Below are 18832 nucleotides of genomic sequence, written 5' to 3' on the forward strand. Positions count from 1 at the left end.
CTCCGCATTTTTGAAAGCACAAATGGGGAGCTCGCCATATATAATCCATTGTTGCCCCCTCACATGGGATGTTTATCACACACTAGCTCAAGATATAGACCTGTAACACCATGGCGTGTTCCGACAAGAAGTCCTGTGAGGGCTGTTCATGCAGCAATGATGCCCAACCCCAACAAATCAACATCGAGGACTGTCTAAGTGAGTTGCAGGCCCTGCGACGACGCAACCAGGAGCTAGAAACGCGCATGAAAGTCACGAGCGAGGCAGATAATGCCCAAGTCCCCGTCAAACAACCAGGACGAACACTTCGTTCATCCGCTTGGTTTGACTGCCGCAGCAACCCCGGCATGACAGCTATCTACATGGAGCGGTATTTCAACTACGGTATCACCAAAGAAGAGCTCATGTCTGGTAAGCCGATGATTGGAATTGCTCAGACGGGCTCGGATATCGCGCCTTGCAATCGCCATCACATTGAGCTCTCTAAGCGTGTCCGTGAGGGCATCCGGACTGCTGGCGGTATTCCGTTTGAGTTCCCCACACATCCTATTCAGGAGACCTCGAGGCGACCTACTGCTACCCTTGATCGTAATCTGGCGTATCTTGGCTTGGTGGAGATCTTGACGGGGTATTTCCTTGATGGTGTTGTGTTGCTTACCGGGTGTGATAAGACAACCCCGGCTTGCTTGATGGCCGCGGCTACAATGGTGGGTCTCAGACCTGAAAGATTCCTAGATCCATGCTGATGTTCCTAGAATATCCCTGCTATCTGCATGAACGTGGGACCTATGCTCAACGGCTACTCCAAAGAAGCTTTGACCGGAGCAGGTACTGTACTGTGGCATGGGCGAGAGCTCTTCGCTACGGGTGAGATTGACGAAAACGAGTTTATGGATTATATTGCCCGAGGGTAAGCCATTTCTAAATCCCTGCTTAATGGCCACGGAATCTAATACAAAATCCAGCACTCCATCAGTCGGCCACTGCAATACAATGGGAACTGCCTCGACGATGAATGCACTTGCAGAATCCTTAGGAATGGCACTCCCCGGGTCAGCCGCCATTCCCGCTGCCTACCGCCACAGAGCCCAATGCGCCTATGAAACAGGCAAACAGATCGTGGAAATGGTAGAAGCAGACCGGAAACCATGTGACCTCATGACACGTGAGGCCTTTGAGAATGCTATCGTAGCGAATGCTGCAATTGGCGGCAGCACGAATGCTCCTATCCACATCAACGCTATCGCGCAGCACGCGGGCGTAGAGGTGTCTATGGATGATTGGGATACTTTCGGATCAACTATCCCGCTGCTGTTGAATATGCAACCCTCGGGGGAATATCTTGGTGAAGAATATTACCGCGCTGGAGGATTGCCGGCTATTATGGCCGAGTTATTAGACCAGGGTAAGCTGCACGGCGATGTGCTCACTTGCAACGGCAAAACTCTTGCCGAAAATGTCCGTGGGAAGCATACATGGGACCGGCGTGTCATCAAACCATACGACGATCCATTGATGAAAGATGCCGGATTCGCCCATTTGAAGGGAAATCTTTTCGACTCTGCAATCATGAAAACCTGTGTCATTTCACCCGCATTCCGGAAGCGATACCTCTCCAACCCCGATGACCCGGAGGCATTTGAAGGATCTGTTGTGGTGTTTGACGGACCCGAAGACTACGAACATCGCCTAGAAACCACGGCACACATCGACGAGAAGACCATCCTTGTTATGCGCGGTGTTGGTCCAATTGGGTATCCCGGAGCAGCAGAAGTCGTTAATATGCATCCACCAGGCCGACTCTTGAAAGAGGGTATTGATGGACTTTTCTGTATCGGAGATGGGCGACAATCTGGAACCTCTGGATCACCTTCTATTTTGAATGCTAGCCCCGAGGCCGCTGCAGGAGGCAATCTTGCTATTCTGAAAGATGGAGACAGACTTCGCATTGACTTGCGCAAGCGGCGGGTTGATATTCTTATTACCGATGATGAGATCGAAGACCGAAGGAAGGCATTGGGTACCGAGGGATACCCCATTGTCCCAAGTGGTACCCCGTGGCAGGAGATTTTCCGCCAGGAAACTGATCAGCTGAGCAATGGTATGGTGCTACGGAAGGCAGTCAAATATCAGCGACTAGCTCAAGAAGGCCAGCCACTGCGCCATAATCATTGAAGGAACATCGATATTAAGAGACGAATATACTGAATGAAATTCATTTGCATTTAACCAACAAAACATAAGAAATATACCACTACAGCCCAAATGGATAAGTTTCTCCCTTTCCAAGCGGTGTTTCGGGCTGGATGACTTCCAAGGGTTGAACAGCCTTGGTCTCATCAAACCAGACATAACCATCAAACTGCTTGTGAAGGAAAGCTTGCGAGTAGTGGGAGGCACGCTCTGTGTCAGGTCGGTAGATGACACCAATGAAACGCTGCAGGCGTTGCTCGGCAGCGATAGCTGAGCGCAGAGTGGGATCTATGCGATCCTGACGCAGGTCAAGCACAAAGCGTGGAACTCCAGTATCATGGGCCACAATCTCCCAACTATCGTCTCGGGATGGACGGACGGACATGACCTCCATATCATCGTCCCATTCATGGGCAGCGGCAACGGTGCCAGTGTGAGTGCCACATCCAAGAATGGTCACATTCTCGCGTCCCAGTCGCTCACGACATAGTTGCCCGATGTTGAGCTCCTTGCGGCGAAATCCCATGCTTGTATAGCGCGCATCCCCGACGTGGGAATTGTGTGCCCACACAATGGCTTTCTCTCCCTCGTTGTGCTTTAACAGACGCTCCAAGGTTTCAAACATGTGCATGTCGCGCAGGTTCCATGAACTCGCTGAGCTGTAGTACATTGCTTTGTAATACTTCTCCGCATCACGAACCAGGTGGGCATTCTGTTCGCCGCTGTGGTATTCATCGCCATCCCGCGAACCGGTGTATTCAAGCCGTCGTTCCAAAAGGTCTCCAAGCATCTTCATCACTGGACCTTCACAGTCTTCCATTCCTCGAAGGGATGCCAGACCATATGAAGTGGGATCATCGACCCAAGGCTCAAGACACCCATACCTCTGACGTGCTTGCTTGCTTGCCTGTGGGTCTACTCGGTCCAAGTAATCGATCACAGCACCGATAGAGGCACCCATGCTGTACAGGTCCAGCCCGTAGAAACCGGCTCTTTGCTCTGGTGGGAGGGCCTGGTTTCGATCACGCATCCATTCAACTAGCTGTTGCATTTCAGAGTTCCTCCACATCCAGGTAGGAAATCGATTGAATGGTTCATATCCTTTTGCACTTCCTCCAATTTGCGCCTTGGGACCTGGGCGCAAACGCACATATCGGTCGATGGCCTCTGCATCTGGCCAGTCTGCTTCGACTGCGACCATGGTGTAGCCGTGCCGTTCGATGAGTCGCTTTGTGATCTCTGCGCGTGCAGAATAGAACTCAGATGTTCCATGACTGCCATCGCCTAGAAGAATCACTTGGTTACCCGCAAAGGTATCGAAGTGTGATGCGAAGTTCTTGTCCTCGATTACAGGCAGGGGCTGCACTGCTGAATTGAAAAGCTCCTGTAGCTGAGGCATCTTTTTTGGAGGTCGGAATATAGATGCCAATCGCATGAACGGTTAAGCTGTGGTTGGGAATATCTTCACATGGAAAATCTCACGTAGATGAATATGTCGAGACTAAAACGTCGGACATTACCCACGACATTTCTATTCTTTTTTCATCGATACAACATATGCTCTTTGCTTCTCGGGATTTTTCCCAGCGAATTATTCCCATCCCGGTAGGTAAACAGTCATCATGACTTCATCGTTGAAGGCAAACCACAAAACCTCAATTCCGATGACAGTGGAATAAATGACATCTGGGGATGGAAATCGATAACAAATGCAGTTGTTCAACCCGCACATCGCTAAACAAGCAATCATTCATCCCAGCACCTACACATATGCCCGTCTTGTTTCAAAGGCTCAAACCTCGACAATGGCTCTCCCAACCTGCAGTCCGTCACCGCGCCTAGACCGCTTCGGACAGGCCATGGAATCTCTTTATGGGAACTTTAGCAGCATCGATGACCCCCCAAACTGGATTCCACCACCCAGATCAGGCGGTCATCGGGGGCGATATCTATGGACAGACGCCTTCGGGGTTGTCAATTTTCTCACGATGCACAGCGAGTATAGGCGAACTGGTAATGATACCATTGGCGACGATCGTTATCTGATACTGGCTGGTCGTCTAATTGAGACTGTCCATGACATTCTGGGTAGAACGCGAGACGGCCACTCAAGACTTCGAGGAGCAACAGACGCGAACCCACTAAGCGGTGGATTGAGGATCGGCAAGACAGATGCTCACGGTACAGACGGCGATGGGCAGTATCATCATTACCTAACGGTTTGGATGTTTGCCTTGAACCGAATGGCCAAAGCATCGGGGGATGTGAAGTACAACAGGCAAGCCGTAGAGCTCGCAAAAGCGATACACCCAAGGTTTTTTGTTGATCGCGCGGCAGCTCGACCGAGGATGATATGGAAAATGAGCATGGATCTGTCAGAGCCAATGGTCAAATCAGAGGGCAATCTTGATCCGATTGATGGCTTTGTTGTTTTTCGACTTCTGCAGGCTACAGCCATGGAAGCAGGTGATGGGGCAGTCTTGACCGAGGAGATCGATGACTACAGACGCACGATGGAGCGCAAAGGGGAGCACTTTGTTTCAAGTGACCCTCTCGATTTGGGTATGACTTTATGGACGGCACATTGGTTTTCCGGGCGAGAGAGATGGGCTGCTGACCTGGCGGGGAAATGCTTCGAGCAAATATGTTAGTCGCCTTTGTGTCTGAAGAACTATAGGACAAGACCCAAGCTGACCGGGCATGATTCCAGACAATCTGTTCGAGATCAATCAGTATTTGGAGCGCAATATCCGATTTCGGTTGGCCTTTCGCGAGTTCGGTACCTGCATGGGCATCCAATGTCAGTCAGAGATGAATGCGGAAAAAGAATCAGTTGATTTAAAATGCTACTCCGATGCTATCATTGCTGCTTGGGATCCATATATGCAGCTATCAATATCCGATGATCTGACACCAGTGGACTTGAGGCCTATCACGCGGGTGATGTATGCGTCTGCGTTGATTCCGGGGGGTAAGTCTAACCAGCCCATATGATGAGTTCGGTATTTTGACACGTTTTAGCATTTCAAGCTGGATTCTTGGGACGAGAACCAATAGCAACACCCTGGGAATGAACAAAATCCAAAGAGACGAACGGTCTGTTTCCGTAATCCATGTGTATTTTTTTTTTTTTTTTTGAATGGGCTGTTCTACAATGAAGAAGTAGGGCAACGATTCTCAGTGGGGCACGATGCAGGAATATCTTCATAAAAGCATAAGCAAAGTTTGACATTCTGAGTACGGAGTAGACATGTCGGGCTTCTCACTCTACGATGCATAATATAGGCCCAAAGGTAGAACCTTGGAATCAAGACAGTATAGAGCATAAAACGTACAGAGGAGTTTTTCCATGTATAACCATTTCAACATCAAGATGAAGATGGCTTGAGCATTCTCCATGCCGAAAAACAATGCAATCTATCATTATCATTCGGTATATTCACAACTGCTGAGAGTCAGATCTCGCAGGCAAGACAGATATCTATACTCCCGGAAGTCCAATCACATCCCTTAACGATGCTATCCGTCTTGGGAGTATATAGATGGCATACACAGCACTTAAAGCAATGAACAGACCAGACCACTGGAGAAATCGTTAGCTAATAGAAATTTTCGTCGTAGGATTTTGCCCAAGAATGCACGCACCTTTTCTAACCAAGTATGAAACCAGATCGCGGTCATGAAGAGCATCCACCAACCCAGGCCAACAACACCCCAAACAAGACGGAGTGACCACGTACTTGCGAACCCGCCAGTCTCGGTTGAATCAATCACTGGAGTACTATCGGCATCACTGGCCTTGCGCTCACGCCCCGCGTCCCCAGTGGAACTAAAACGCGACAAACATGCGGGTGCGCTAGCCCCGACAGCCTCAAAAGCCAGGAATCCCGTGGCCAGAACTAGCATCAACACATGTCCACTGATATCATGCCCGCCCCTCCATGCGCCGCCGGCGGTTTTGCATGTCGCTGCTGTGAACAGTGTTTCTAAGTCGGTGGGGCTGCTCTGCCCAGCGGCCATCTTCCCGGCTTCTTCGAGGGCCCGTTCACATTTGCCGCCCGTGGCCATGAAACCGCGATCAATAATTGCCGGGCCGAAGAACCATTGTGTTGCAAGATACCATACTGTTGTGATGAGTGCATAACGTAGAATGGCTTGGAGGGTGCGTCGGAAACGTGCTTCTTGCTGTGAGGAGGACTCCCGGCGAGATGAAGAGTATAAGGGTTGGAATAGGAGAAGCGAGACAAAGGCGGCTGTGGTCCATAGCCATCCGATCTTCACAAAGTAGACATTGAACATATTATTCTTTCGGGCGAAGTAGTTGACGGGGCCATCGGATAGGTGCAGGTCTGCGGCCAGGGATGGGGCCAGAGGGCTTGCGGGCTGTGGGGAAGAGCCAGACATATCTCTGGAATGACGCGCTGTTGGTGATATTGTTGAGAACAAAGACCCCAGTAATAATGTTGCAGGGTATATGAGGAGAACAGCTGATAGGAGGGCGGGAGGTCGCGCGGTGGATGTGGCCATGGTCGTAAGCATAGGGCGAGATTCGATCAGAGGGAAATGAAGTGGAATATTGTGAAATACACAATGAAGATTCACCGGAACATTCAAATATGACCACAGAACATAGTTTTTGCAATTGGGAAGGTCGAAGCAGGATAAGTTGACGATGACCTGGACAGATGACATCAGGGTTTGCCTGCCGAGGCTGCTGCATGAATGCCTCAGGCAATACAAACCCTCCAACATCAGAGATCTTCTCTGCAATCTGAATCACCGGATATGTATATAATCAAAAGCCATGAAAAGAATACCATACCTATAATTATGTATTTCGCTACTGCTTGGTGGTATTTTTTGGGGGACGTCCCATTGGCATTGTAGGAATCTTAACTCTATATATTGGAAACACTGTATACGTATATCTAATTTCACGATTGCTCGATGTCAGACATGTATATAGATCTATATAAGCTTTGAAATGCCGTTCACTTCTGTAGTGGACCTCCATTCAACTTTTGGGTATTTAACGAGCCCTGGATATCAAAGAATTCAAGTGAAACCGAACAAAAACCAAATGCGTCAACTTTCATCATTAATATGCCATGACTGGACCTTTAACCAAGTGCCTGCATGGCCAACTCGACACTAGGGAGAGGGGTTAGCTGCAATTCTAGAAACGCAAGGATTATGAACGAGCAAAGCAAAGGGCAAACATACGTCAGGAATGTTCCAGCAGAAACAGGCATAGCTCTCAGCAGAGTAGGGCCAATACCCTTCCAGAAACCACCGAGACCCTCAATGGCATAGGTCTTCTTGAAGCAGTCGCGCATGGTGCTGTACTTCTGTTGCGCGCCAAATCCATCGGTCTGCATCTTACTCTTGATAACATCGAACGGGTAGCTGGAGAGCCAGAGGACCTCACCAGCCAGACCACCGTATGTGGCAATCTTTGCCTTGGAGATATCCTCACGCTTAACATTGTTACGCTTGGCATCCTGGTTCATCATGAACTCAAAGGCCATGAACCAAGCACCGTACGCCTGGGCCTCACGGAGCAGAGTGACCGCCTGGCCGCGGTAAATACCGCGGAGGGCACCACCCTGTGCGGCCAACTTGTTCACGCAGTCGATGGGGCCGGAGTACAGACGACCGGCGCCGTGCGGCTGTGCCTGCAGGCGAATACGCACATGCTCAATTGGGCCTGACAGCACAGAGTTGGTGAGACCGGCAAATGAACCGGCCATGTAGTACTGGGTGTAAGAAAGGGCTGAGTTGGCGTATTTCTTCTTGTTCAGCTCCTCCAAGCGGCGACGCGCTTCATGGTAGGCGCCGAATTGGACAGACACCTGAATATATTAGAGGATTTGTCTATAATGGACCTTGGCCGCGGGGGCAACTCACGCAAGCACCGATACCGATAAGCGGGGTCAGTGTGCCCTTGTAGAAGGCCGCGGGACCTTCCTTCTTGAAGATCTGGGTTGCGCACTCTAGCGCACTCTTGTACTGAGTGGTAGTTTGCAGGCGCACCTTGACGATGTCTGCCGAATTGTCAATCAGTGCCTCGTGAGATGGGCTTTGAGCAGATCACATACCAAAGGGTTGACCTAATTTCTTGTTAGCATTTGTTTGGTTTTGCATGTCTGAATATTTCCCCAAGAAACTACCACTCATGACAAGATTCTCATCTCATGATATCCATGGCTTCTCCCCGGAAATCAAACAAAGTAGGGTGCACACATACCGAGGATAACTTGGGCCATTCCACCCGCTGCGCCCGCGGCCAAATCCTTGACGGTGCGGAGGGCACCGCCGCCCTTATCCATCATGTCAATAACCTCAGTCTCCATGTTTCAAAGAATTCAATTGCGACCAAAAGTATAGACAGGGACACAATCCGGAGACTCCAGACTTTATATCTAACCCGCTTATCGCTATTGCGCCATCTGCCATCTGATTCGATGAGAATGCCGAGGCACGTGACTTTTCCGGCGGGAGTTTTATATAAGCAAATTGCCCAGCCCTGCCCCAGGTGGTGCCCACGTGATATCTACCGCTGACCTAAGCAGTGACATAAGCTCCTCGTCCTCGAACTTCTACGAAGGGAAAAAAAGTGTTGACGGATCTAGATGTGGAGAGACTAGTGAATGATGCATCGTCGGCCAGTCTGCAGGGTAAGTCCGCAGCTGTTAAGTGTTGGGACATTATCTAACTAAAATATAGCTATCGTGTCGGGCTGAATGGTCGAATTCAGCCTACCGAACACAGTCTTTAACAGCTCTCACAGTTCGGCGGGCCTTACGGTCGTCCGCGGCGCATTGTAACTCGTCAGACCCATCAAGTGGAAATAATGATGGCACTGCTTCAAATCCAGCGCCCGCGAAGCCCAAGTTCGGCAATCGATGGGGTCCTAAACAAACTACGCCCTCGACGGGCTTGAGTTTCGCAGAACAAGCGATGCGCCAAACCCTTGTCGCCAATAGCAAACCGCCGCCGCCGCCAGCACCTGCACCATCGCAACGGAGCCGAGAACAGTCGAATCAGCAATGGAACTCAGAGCAATCAAACCAGCAGAGAAAACCGTTCGCGCGGCGCGTGGGCCCTCGGGATAATCAGGGATACATGATAGGATCAAGAGAAACCCCACGGAACCAGGAGAGGACGTCCTTCCAAGAGAAGAACCCGTTTGAAGAAAAGAATACAGGTGGTCACATGAGGTGGTCGAGAGAAACCTCACGGAACCAGGAGAGGAACTCGTCCTTCCAAGAGAAGAACCCGTTCGAAGAAAAGAATACAGGTGGTCACATGAGGTGGTCGAGAGAAACCTCACGGAATCAGGAAAGGAACCCGTCTATTCGAGAAACAAAAACGGCGTTTGAAGAAGATCACCCATTCGCCCCTGAAAAGACACCAGGCATATTCCAGAGCCAGTATCAGAGCAGGGCAACTAGGGACCGTCCACTGGCCCGCGATGGCTGGAAATGCCCTCAGTGCATGGCACAGGTTTTTGCCACAAAAAAAGTGTGTCCCTTCTGCAAAACCTCTCGACCTGGCGACGCCCAGCAAAAGTTCCGAATAACCAGAGAGTATAACGATTCTCCCGAGCCTTCGCAATCCAAGGAGTTCCGGGCCCCTTCTGAGTATACTAGAAAGTTCCAGCAATTAGGTGACTCGGTTTTATCTGAGCTGGAACAAGACGTCGAGCCGAATACAACAGAAACCACAGGGCGCGATCTAGAGGAATCCGATCAACCCCAATCAAAAGAGGGAGCAGAAAATTTCAAGAAGAACCAGTGGTCTTGGGATATGTCTGCGCTGGAGCAGCTAGAAAATCTAGAGACACAAGAACAGCAGCCGCCAAAGCCTATGAAGCGCCGCGATGGACGCAAGGGACGCCGCGAGTCTTCTGATGGAGCCGACTTTGACTCGGAGGGTCGGGAGCGCCTCCGCATAGAGCGGAGACGCCAACAGAAAGAAAAGGATGCCCAAAGGGCTGCGAAGAAGGCTGCCGCGCTGGCAGCACCGGCTCCTCTCTACCTGCCCGAATTCATCAGTGTTAGCAACTTGGCCGATGTCATCGGCGTACGGCCGGCGCAGTTTGTGCAACGAATGGAGGAGATGGGCTTCGAGGAAATCACGTACAGGGATGTTCTCGATGCAGAAACTGCCGGATTGGTGGCAGCAGAATTCAACTACGAGGCTATCTTCGACAGCGGCAAGGCAGATTTACACGCTGCCCCTGAACTAGAGGACACATCTGATCTGCCATCTCGGCCACCTGTGGTCACTATTATGGGCCACGTTGATCATGGCAAAACCACGATCTTGGATTGGCTGCGCAAGTCATCTGTGGCAGCGTCTGAACATGGTGGTATCACCCAGCATATTGGTGCATTCTCCGTAATGATGCCTTCCGGAAAAGCTATTACTTTCCTTGATACACCCGGCCATTCTGCATTTTTGGAAATGCGTCGCCGAGGTGCCGACGTGACCGATATTGTGGTGCTTGTGGTTGCCGCGGACGACAGTGTCAAGCCGCAAACTATCGAGGCTATCAAGCACGCCACCCAAGCCAAGGTTCCCGTTATTGTCGCCATCAGCAAAATTGACAAGGAGGGCAGCAACCTTGATAGAGTCAAGGGTGACCTTTCTGTTCATGGTATCCATGTGGAGGACTATGGAGGTGACGTTCAGGCCATCGGTGTCAGCGGCAAAACCGGACAAGGAATGGTTGAACTAGAAGAAGCCATCGTTGCGCTATCAGAAATGCTCGACCACCGCGCAGCTACCACCTGTAACGTCGAAGGGTGGGTTATCGAGGCCTCTACAAAGAGTTATGGCCGTGCAGCATCCGCTCTCATCCGACGTGGAACCCTGCGGCCAGGTGATATCATTGTTGCTGGTACCGCGTGGGCTCGTGTCCGCACCCTCCGCAATGAAGCTGGTGTGACTATCAGTGAAGCCACGCCTGGAATGCCCGTCGAGATTGATGGTTGGAGAGAGCAGCCAGGTGCTGGCACCGAGCTCCTACAGGCACCAAACGAGCAGAAAGCCAAGGACGTAGTGGATTACCGCATGGAGAGGTCTGATACCCAGAAGATGGGTGTCGATATGGTTGCCATCAATGAGGCTCGTCGTGACCTTCTCGACAAGCGCAGGCGCGAGAAAGAAGAGGAAGAAACAATAAAGGAAGATGAACCAACCGGCCCCAAGTCGGTCAATTTCATCCTGAAGGGCGATGTGGACGGCTCGGTGGAGGCAGTCTTGAACTCCGTTGCAGCAGTCGGCAACAACGAAGTCTTTGCCAATATCATCCGTTCGGGTGTTGGCCCTGTCAGTGAATTCGATATCGAACATGCTGGCAGTGCCAAGGGAAAGATCGTCTCATTCAACCAGGCCATTGATCCTAATATTATGCGTATTGCAGAGGCCGAGGGCGTCGAGATTTTGGACCACAACATCATTTACAAACTGATTGACGACATCAAGTCCATTCTCAGTGAAAAGCTACCTCCGACAATCACTATGCGTGTGACTGGAGAAGCCGAGATCCAGCAGGTGTTCGAGATCACTGTCAAGGGACGTGAAAAGACAGCCATTGCTGGAAGTCGTGTGCGTAACGGTCTGATCAACAAAACTCGCAAGGTCAGGGTGCTTCGTGGGGACGAGATAGTCTACGATGGTAAGCATATCACAAGCAGCTCAACAAATAATTTGAACCAAACTAATTTTCCACAACAGGCACAATGACCTCCCTCAAGAACGTCAAGAAAGACGTCATCGAAATGCGCAAGGACACAGAATGTGGTATCGCTTTCGAGAACTGGACAGATTTCGCACCTGGTGACCATGTCCAGTGTTATGAAGAGATCTCCGAGAAGCGCTATCTGTGAGATACTCGGTGATCTTAATATCTGTGCGGTCGTGATGACCGCTTGTATTATTTGTTTCATTTAGCACTCTCCATTCCCCCCCCATGATCTTCATTCAAACTATGTATTATATTTTCATTTGCTTTTATGGTTGACTTGCATCTAGGGTCTGGGCGTTGTTGCATCTCTATGTACTAGGGAACGGAAGAAAGGCATACAATCAATGTCATTAAGGAGGATGCTGCTGTCGCAGCATGTATAAATACTCAAATATTATGGCTGAATGGCCACATTATCATTTACTTCTTTTATATGAAACACGAATATTTGGCCGCTCGTGTGGCCCCTGCTTTTGACAATGTAGGATTTTAACTTGCTGGGAATATAGCCGCGGCTTTGTTGGACTCATGCGGAACTACCGAAGTCGAATTCTATATACCCAGCTAGTTTAAGGTGACGAGAGACGCGATATTTGAAGTATACCAAATGTATTCATTCATATTTCAATAATGAAGGATATAATATCCAATTGTGATCCAACGTGCCAGAACCCCTGGCCCTATTCCAAAGTAATACACATGAACATTGAAGGGAAAAGAACAACACGAAGAAGATGCTGAAAATGCTACAACTGCTGCAAAACACCACCAGCTTCTGCAAACTTTCGCTGATACTCCTTCAAGCTCGCCCACTGGCTCAATTCTTCTTGATCCCGCTCATAATCACTCAGATAGCTCATAGAGCGGCCGTTCATCTGCGGACTGACGTCGTCGGCAGGACTGGCTGCATCATTCATGGGAGAATGGCATTCTAGTCGGACAAGTGTTTCGATAAATGCATGCAAGTAGGACTCCGCCTCTGCGGCGGTGAGGATGTGGCCTGGCGGGGCGGTCGTTGGTGATGGTGATGGCGCGGCAACAGTTGTGAGGTTTGGGATTTCGGTTGTGGACTGATTTGGTCGGTGGGAGAGGCTGAGGAGGGTGGATGCTACTTGCCGGATTTTATTGGTCTGTTGGAGGGTCATCTTTGTTAGTTTGATACACGATAAGTGGTAAATAGTGGTCTATAACGTACAATGCTTGCGCCGTTCGGCTCCATGTTCACTTCATTCACTGTTCGTAATAGCACGAAGAGATCTTTGATGACCAGCTTGCGCTCTTCTGCCATCATGCGGCCAATGTAGTCTGTCTGTGCATGGGGTTGAGCTTGGGTGTTGGTTTCTGACGGCGCGGTGCCAGTGGGAGTCACACTCGCACTCGGTACAGGACTGGGTCCTCCTTCGATTTTGATATTCGGCGTGGTGCTGCCCGGAGTAGTGAATGTAGGTGACTTTCCGTACTTTGAAAACGTTTCGAAGAGGCTCCAGTACTTCTCGACTAGATAGGACCTGGTGGATAGCTGACTAGCGTAAATATTGGCTTTCTGGATCTCATACTGTATAGCACGTCGTTCTTGGTGAATGTGCTCATTCGAGTAACTGAAGATGGTATCATCTCCACCAAGACCTGACAAACCCGCCGGCGATATGTGTTTGGCATGGCGGAGAGACAACTCAGCAGGAACATTGCTTAGTGCAGATTTTGCTTGCTTGAGACAGTCCCAAATGCTTTTGCGTTGGTGTTCCCAGTCGAAAATTTGACCGCTACCAAATGCCATTTCCCAAGCTAGCAAGGCGGTATATGAGCTGTAGACGCGGACATTTGCGTTAAATCCGACTATCTGTGAAATTCGGTCGGATGGCTGGGGCTCAACATGTGTTGAGAACAAAAATTCATCGTCGATCTCCAGCGGGAGTGGTGGATAACGGTCCGTCGGTGTCTCTGGAGGAACATGAACCTTGATATCTGAAGAGCCCATCTGGTGTAATGTCTGATATCCGACTAAGGTGACATAGAACAGACGCCGTCCGAGCTCTTGAGTGATAATGTCGACGCCTTGGGTTTCCGTGAAATTATGTGGTAATTGATCATGCACCGTTGCTGATGATAGTGGGCTAACGGGTCCTAGTGTCGAGGATGGGCGGTTGGTGGTGGTCGGAGACCTGCACAAATCGTATACTTGGAGCATGGCTCGGCATTCCGACAGGTACACACGGCATCGGCGCATGTTGTAAATGTACCCAGAACATACAGCGAGGAAATAGCTGATCGCCGCGTCATAGACTGTGGCGTTGCGATCAAGATATCCAGTCCCGCGGGCTTGAATAGCAACGTCAAGGCACCGCTTTACTAGAGTTATAGAATTGGGGAAAGCGGTGCGTTCGGCTTCTGTATTGAGCCGGAGTTTAGGTCGTCGAGGAAAGGAAGCCACTAGCAGTCCAATCATCGATGCCAAGAGTGCCAAAAATGTGTGGTTGGTTACATCTTCCCGGCGCTCAAAGGCTGCCCGAAAAGTGGGCTCATGTGGAATCGGGACCAAAGGATGGATGTAAGTAAAAAAGTCGTCGAGCAGCATTTGCATCGTGTGCAAAGAACAAATCGACTCCACTGAAAGGGGGAACGATGCAGATTGAGGGTTGGTGAATGGCGTTGCCAGGCGAGTCGTCGCCAACGGATAGTCTGCTGGGCTCAGCGACGCTACATCTTCAGGCTCCCGTTTTTGTTTCTTAAATGCCTCTGCATGGCGGTTAGGAGGCCCGCGGCGTCTGCTTGGTCTTTCATAGGTGCAGGGAATATCCAAGCTAGCGCACGACCGACAAGGTGGCCCAGCGGTATCACACTTGCATAGAAATCAGTAATTTCCCGCAGATTATGACAAAAAAGACCCGCTCATACCTTCACTTTTCGAATACTGCAGGCATCGCAGGCCTTGCGCAGCCTTGTTTTCAGGTCCATGAGCAAATTGCCAGTATGACCCCACGAACCGTCAGGTCATGTTTAAATCAAAAACCAGTCAGATCATCCAGGCTGCAGGCTTCACTATGAACCAAAAGAATACCGAAATCCGAGTCCCGAAAGTCGGAAACAAGCCAATAACTTTAAAAGCTGAAGCTCTGGAAATCTCGGGGAAGAGATCCGAATCTCTCGAAGTCCGGGGGTCACACTCTCAGATTTGCTAAGCGGGTCAAAACTCATGGCTTGGAAATCTGGGGTACTTGAAACTTTGCCAAGGGCAACTAGTATCAGGTATATTTGATTGCTAGGGATTAAATCCATTCTATATATGTGTAATATTATAATATGAATATATTCACAAAAAAAAAAAAGTACATCTGGAGGCGCAGTCACGTGCCACTCATAATCCTTTTTCTACAAAATCAAGCAGAGGGAATTACGATTGAATTTAAACGAGAATCATTGGACTGTGGTCGACTTTAATGGCATAGACCAAGAGGTTCCTACCATTCGCCTGAATCAGGAACCAGAAATAGAAAATTAGATGCATTTTGCAGTAACCTCGGTCACCCGAAAGAGATGTATCATTCACAGATCATGGCATAATATCGTCATGGTATTGCTCACCCAGTCGACTGGACTGCTGGTTGATAGCACGTCGCTTGCGTTCGATATCCGTCACCCAAAGTGCCGAACCAGCAGCCGTGGTCATCAAAAATAACATAGAGAAAGGAGGAATCAGTTGGAGGATCAGAGCCACCGTTCCAAAGCTAGACTGCGTTAGATCCCATGTCAATAAAGCAAATTAACGCGACTTACGTAGTGTACTGCAGCTGACGCCGGCTAATACTTTCCTTTCTCTGCTGCTTGGACATGTCCAGTAGGTGGAAGTAACGCCAATGGTGAAAGGGACCGGCACGATACCCAGTCAAAACTAGGAACATAGGAGTGCCAGCCACCGGAATAAAGATAAGCGGAAGCAGAATAATAAACTCAGCGATCTGCCGAAACGAAAATGGAGAGTACACGGCACTGGTGGTCGGCGTACCCAGACGCTTGGCCGGGTTGCCGGGCTCGGGATAAATGACCCGCGAGGTGGTAACCAGCTCCTCCTGGCCCTCATTCACCAATACTGCATCAAATATATCCACTAAAGTCTCATCGACAAAGAATGCCTCGAAGAGTGCGGCAACGATCGCTGCTCCTTCACCAAGCACCAGGAATGCGCCGCTTACCCATGCCGAGCTGCCCTGGAAGATAGCGAGGAAGGCAACCTGGGGCAGGTAGGTGAAAAAGAAGAGGATGAAGTATATGAAGGATGAAAGGAGGACTATGGGGAGAAGGCGGGCCTTGAAGAGAGGCCATAGGAACCGATTTGACGCAAAATAGTAGATTCCCTATGTAGGTTAGTCGTGAAGCTTTGGAAATTCCCACAATAACATACCCAAAGAGGATACAGCCAAGCAGCTCGGCTAGGATCCAGGATTCGCGACATGGCTTGCAGGTTCACAGCTTCAAAGAATCCCTGCCAACGGCGATGGACGAGTTCGAATGCAGGCAGCACCTTATCGATAAGACTTCACGTGATCCAAGGATATCCGATGGGATGACTAAGCATGTACTATTTCATAGAGAAATTTTTCGCCGAGCGCCCTTTTTCTTTTCTTCTTCACATAAACTGAATTCCTCCCTATTCACTCTGAACCTTTGTTACAATCACTGTTCTGGAGGGGAAATGGGAGGAAAGACCAAATCTGCTGGCTTACCCCAAACTCTTCTACTCAAGCGTGGAGCGTTTGGAAATATATTCAGCTGTACATTCCTCTTTTTCAAGCCTCTTTTGGTGTCTGGAGCCTTTGTTCGAAGTTCAATGTTGGACGCCCTGGCTTAAAGCCGACGTCTATGAATTTCGTTCGCAATGTGCTCCAGACTGTGTACAATGACCGTTGGCCGTAGATCTGGAGCCATAGCATCCTTCCATCCCGTACCAACGCGGTCAACCCATATAGCTTGCATCCCTGTAGCGCGCGCCCCGACAATGTCGAAAGGGTTGCCGCTAACCAGCCAAAGTTTGCTCATCTGTGATGGGTCTTGGCCTGTTTGCTTCGCTAGGTGTTCGTAACTTGCCTTTGATGGCTTATATTGCTTGACTTCATCTACGGTGATGATATCTTGGAAGACGCTCGCGTGCGGCGCAAGGTCCTTGGATCGCAACACCGAGTTAGATACCATAGTTTTTGTCCCGTTGGAGAATATCACAGCTTGGATGGTTGGGTCTGCAACTATGTGGGTCAAAGCTGGATTCACATCGGAAAATGTAGAGAGACTGTCATAAGCTTGCATCAAGTGTTCGATGTTATCGTCGCCCAGCTGCTCGTTGTTGTCGGCCAGCGCGTGCAGTAGGGAGTTACGTGTGATGGCTGAGAAGTCTTCATAACGGCCTGTTGATTGTCAATAATTTGGAGCCCTAAGCTCGGACGGATTGCTTGCCCATGCTGTTCAATCTCCATGTGTACTCTAGTTGATACCGCCTCCAGAGCGCGGAGATCAACTGCGCCTTGGCGTTGTCATAGTGTTTCTCTAGTTGTTTGGCGATCGATTCAGTTGACAGTAAAGTGCCATACAGATCAAAAGCGACAACTGTCTTGGCTGTCATGATGTTTCATAATAATTTTAGAATGGATAAGCGGATAAGTCAAGGTCTACCAGGTTGAAGAATGCAAGTTGATTAATGATGTCAATCTTCCGTGGGGCAAAACAGACTCTGCCCAACAACCTCTCTAACCCAGGTGTAAGACCAAGGCCTTTTCTCCTACTCAAGTCCCAATGACTTCCTATGAGAACTATGCTGTGTTCCGCGAATGTCTGTCTAATGCCATCGTGGCCCGCTCTGAGGAAAAACCGAAGCCAACGCGACGAAAGCCAAAAGGCAAGCGCACCGAGCGCAAAGACGTAGCGACAGTGACAACGGTCTCCACAGGAAGGGCAGACCCAGAAGAGCTCGCTGAATTTGTTGATGTACATGCACCCCACCAGACCAACCCAGCGCAAAGCAACCAGCCCTCAGGCCCGACAAAACCTACACACTACAGTTAACAACTAACAAGACCCAAAGCTAACAACCCCCAGTTCCTAGCATCAGAAACCTTCACCACCTTCCCAACTCCCCTTCAAACCCTAAGCTATGCAGCCATCCAAAACGATCCAGCCCTATCAACCCTTTACATCCCCCCAGACGCCGACACACCCCTCCCACGTGCCACCCTCGAATCGTTATTCTCCCCAATCCCAGTCAGCGTAACCGACTCACTACTCGTATATGGCATAATCCCCGACGCAGCAGACTTGCTGGACTTCCTCACGCCTGTGCTGACAGAGTACACATCGAGCGTGACGACTGGCCCACCAGCGTGGGCTAGCACGCGCGCAGACGCGTGCGAGATCTGCGAACGCGACTGGATCCCGCTCTCGTATCACCATTTGATTCCGCGCGGGGTGCATGCGAAGGTTGTTAAGAAAGGGTGGCATGATGAGTGGATGTTGAATAGTGTGGCGTGGCTTTGTCGTGCTTGTCATAGTTTCGTGCATCGCATGGCTAGTAATGAGGAGCTGGCTAGAGAGTGGTTTACTGTTGAGAGGATTTGTGAGAGGGAGGATGTGCGGGACTGGGCTATGTGGGTTGGGAGGGTTAGGTGGAAGGCGAGGTAGAGGTAGCTGATGTCTGTGGTTATGGTATTCGATTGTAAGTGTTTCTCTGAGACTCGAGGGAATATATCATGGAAATGATAACACACAGCTATATGGGTTCGAATTGGCAATGATCTTTTGAGGTGTAGGATAAGCTAAGACACGTTCTTTTGCAGCTTGGCCTGAATACAGCTTCCTTATATTGACTTGTAGTTATAAGAAATAGTTTGACATAAATAGTGA

General features: G+C 49.8%; 10 protein-coding genes across 10 annotated transcripts; 4 read left to right on the top strand and 6 right to left on the bottom strand.

Moving 5' to 3' along the window:
- Window positions 1-110: 110 nt before the first annotated feature.
- On the top strand, window positions 111-2175 carry N7517_003094 (IlvD/Edd family dehydratase; the record flags this gene model as incomplete). Its single annotated transcript, XM_056720824.1, has 3 exons — window positions 111-707; window positions 756-910; window positions 966-2175. 3 exons carry the CDS (start codon window positions 111-113, stop codon window positions 2173-2175), a joined length of 1962 nt encoding a protein of 653 aa, XP_056584959.1.
- A 79-nt stretch (window positions 2176-2254) lies between these two features.
- Window positions 2255-3592, bottom strand: N7517_003095 (putative erythromycin esterase; the record flags this gene model as incomplete). The annotated part of the gene is made up of 1 exon (XM_056720825.1): window positions 2255-3592. The coding sequence occupies one exon, from the start codon at window positions 3590-3592 to the stop codon at window positions 2255-2257; it is 1338 nt and encodes a 445-aa protein (XP_056584960.1).
- A 310-nt stretch (window positions 3593-3902) lies between these two features.
- Window positions 3903-5267, top strand: N7517_003096 (uncharacterized protein; the record flags this gene model as incomplete). Its single annotated transcript, XM_056720826.1, has 3 exons — window positions 3903-4839; window positions 4904-5164; window positions 5215-5267. The coding sequence occupies 3 exons, from the start codon at window positions 3903-3905 to the stop codon at window positions 5265-5267; spliced, it is 1251 nt and encodes a 416-aa protein (XP_056584961.1).
- A 407-nt stretch (window positions 5268-5674) lies between these two features.
- N7517_003097 (putative inositol phospholipid biosynthesis protein Scs3) lies at window positions 5675-6885 on the bottom strand (the record flags this gene model as incomplete). Its single annotated transcript, XM_056720827.1, has 2 exons — window positions 5675-5776; window positions 5839-6885. 2 exons carry the CDS (start codon window positions 6883-6885, stop codon window positions 5675-5677), a joined length of 1149 nt encoding a protein of 382 aa, XP_056584962.1.
- A 428-nt stretch (window positions 6886-7313) lies between these two features.
- Window positions 7314-8546, bottom strand: N7517_003098 (uncharacterized protein; the record flags this gene model as incomplete). Its single annotated transcript, XM_056720828.1, has 5 exons — window positions 7314-7344; window positions 7417-8045; window positions 8101-8237; window positions 8292-8303; window positions 8441-8546. 5 exons carry the CDS (start codon window positions 8544-8546, stop codon window positions 7314-7316), a joined length of 915 nt encoding a protein of 304 aa, XP_056584963.1.
- Window positions 8547-8843: 297 nt separating this feature from the next.
- N7517_003099 (translation initiation factor 2) lies at window positions 8844-12089 on the top strand (the record flags this gene model as incomplete). Its single annotated transcript, XM_056720829.1, has 3 exons — window positions 8844-8870; window positions 8920-11878; window positions 11938-12089. The coding sequence occupies 3 exons, from the start codon at window positions 8844-8846 to the stop codon at window positions 12087-12089; spliced, it is 3138 nt and encodes a 1045-aa protein (XP_056584964.1).
- A 604-nt stretch (window positions 12090-12693) lies between these two features.
- N7517_003100 (uncharacterized protein) lies at window positions 12694-14902 on the bottom strand (the record flags this gene model as incomplete). The annotated part of the gene is made up of 3 exons (XM_056720830.1): window positions 12694-13077; window positions 13143-14786; window positions 14843-14902. The coding sequence occupies 3 exons, from the start codon at window positions 14900-14902 to the stop codon at window positions 12694-12696; spliced, it is 2088 nt and encodes a 695-aa protein (XP_056584965.1).
- Window positions 14903-15497: 595 nt separating this feature from the next.
- On the bottom strand, window positions 15498-16397 carry N7517_003101 (EI24 domain-containing protein; the record flags this gene model as incomplete). The annotated part of the gene is made up of 3 exons (XM_056720831.1): window positions 15498-15672; window positions 15722-16299; window positions 16347-16397. 3 exons carry the CDS (start codon window positions 16395-16397, stop codon window positions 15498-15500), a joined length of 804 nt encoding a protein of 267 aa, XP_056584966.1.
- Window positions 16398-16789: 392 nt separating this feature from the next.
- Window positions 16790-17558, bottom strand: N7517_003102 (haloacid dehalogenase, type II; the record flags this gene model as incomplete). Its single annotated transcript, XM_056720832.1, has 2 exons — window positions 16790-17343; window positions 17393-17558. 2 exons carry the CDS (start codon window positions 17556-17558, stop codon window positions 16790-16792), a joined length of 720 nt encoding a protein of 239 aa, XP_056584967.1.
- A 170-nt stretch (window positions 17559-17728) lies between these two features.
- Window positions 17729-18610, top strand: N7517_003103 (HNH endonuclease; the record flags this gene model as incomplete). The annotated part of the gene is made up of 2 exons (XM_056720833.1): window positions 17729-17920; window positions 18032-18610. The coding sequence occupies 2 exons, from the start codon at window positions 17729-17731 to the stop codon at window positions 18608-18610; spliced, it is 771 nt and encodes a 256-aa protein (XP_056584968.1).
- Between the last annotated feature and the right edge of the window lie 222 nt (window positions 18611-18832).

This window comes from Penicillium concentricum (genome assembly GCF_028827145.1).
Source record: "Penicillium concentricum strain IBT 3081 chromosome Unknown utg000001l_segment0_segment0, whole genome shotgun sequence".
Classification (NCBI taxonomy): Eukaryota; Fungi; Ascomycota; class Eurotiomycetes; order Eurotiales; family Aspergillaceae; genus Penicillium; species Penicillium concentricum.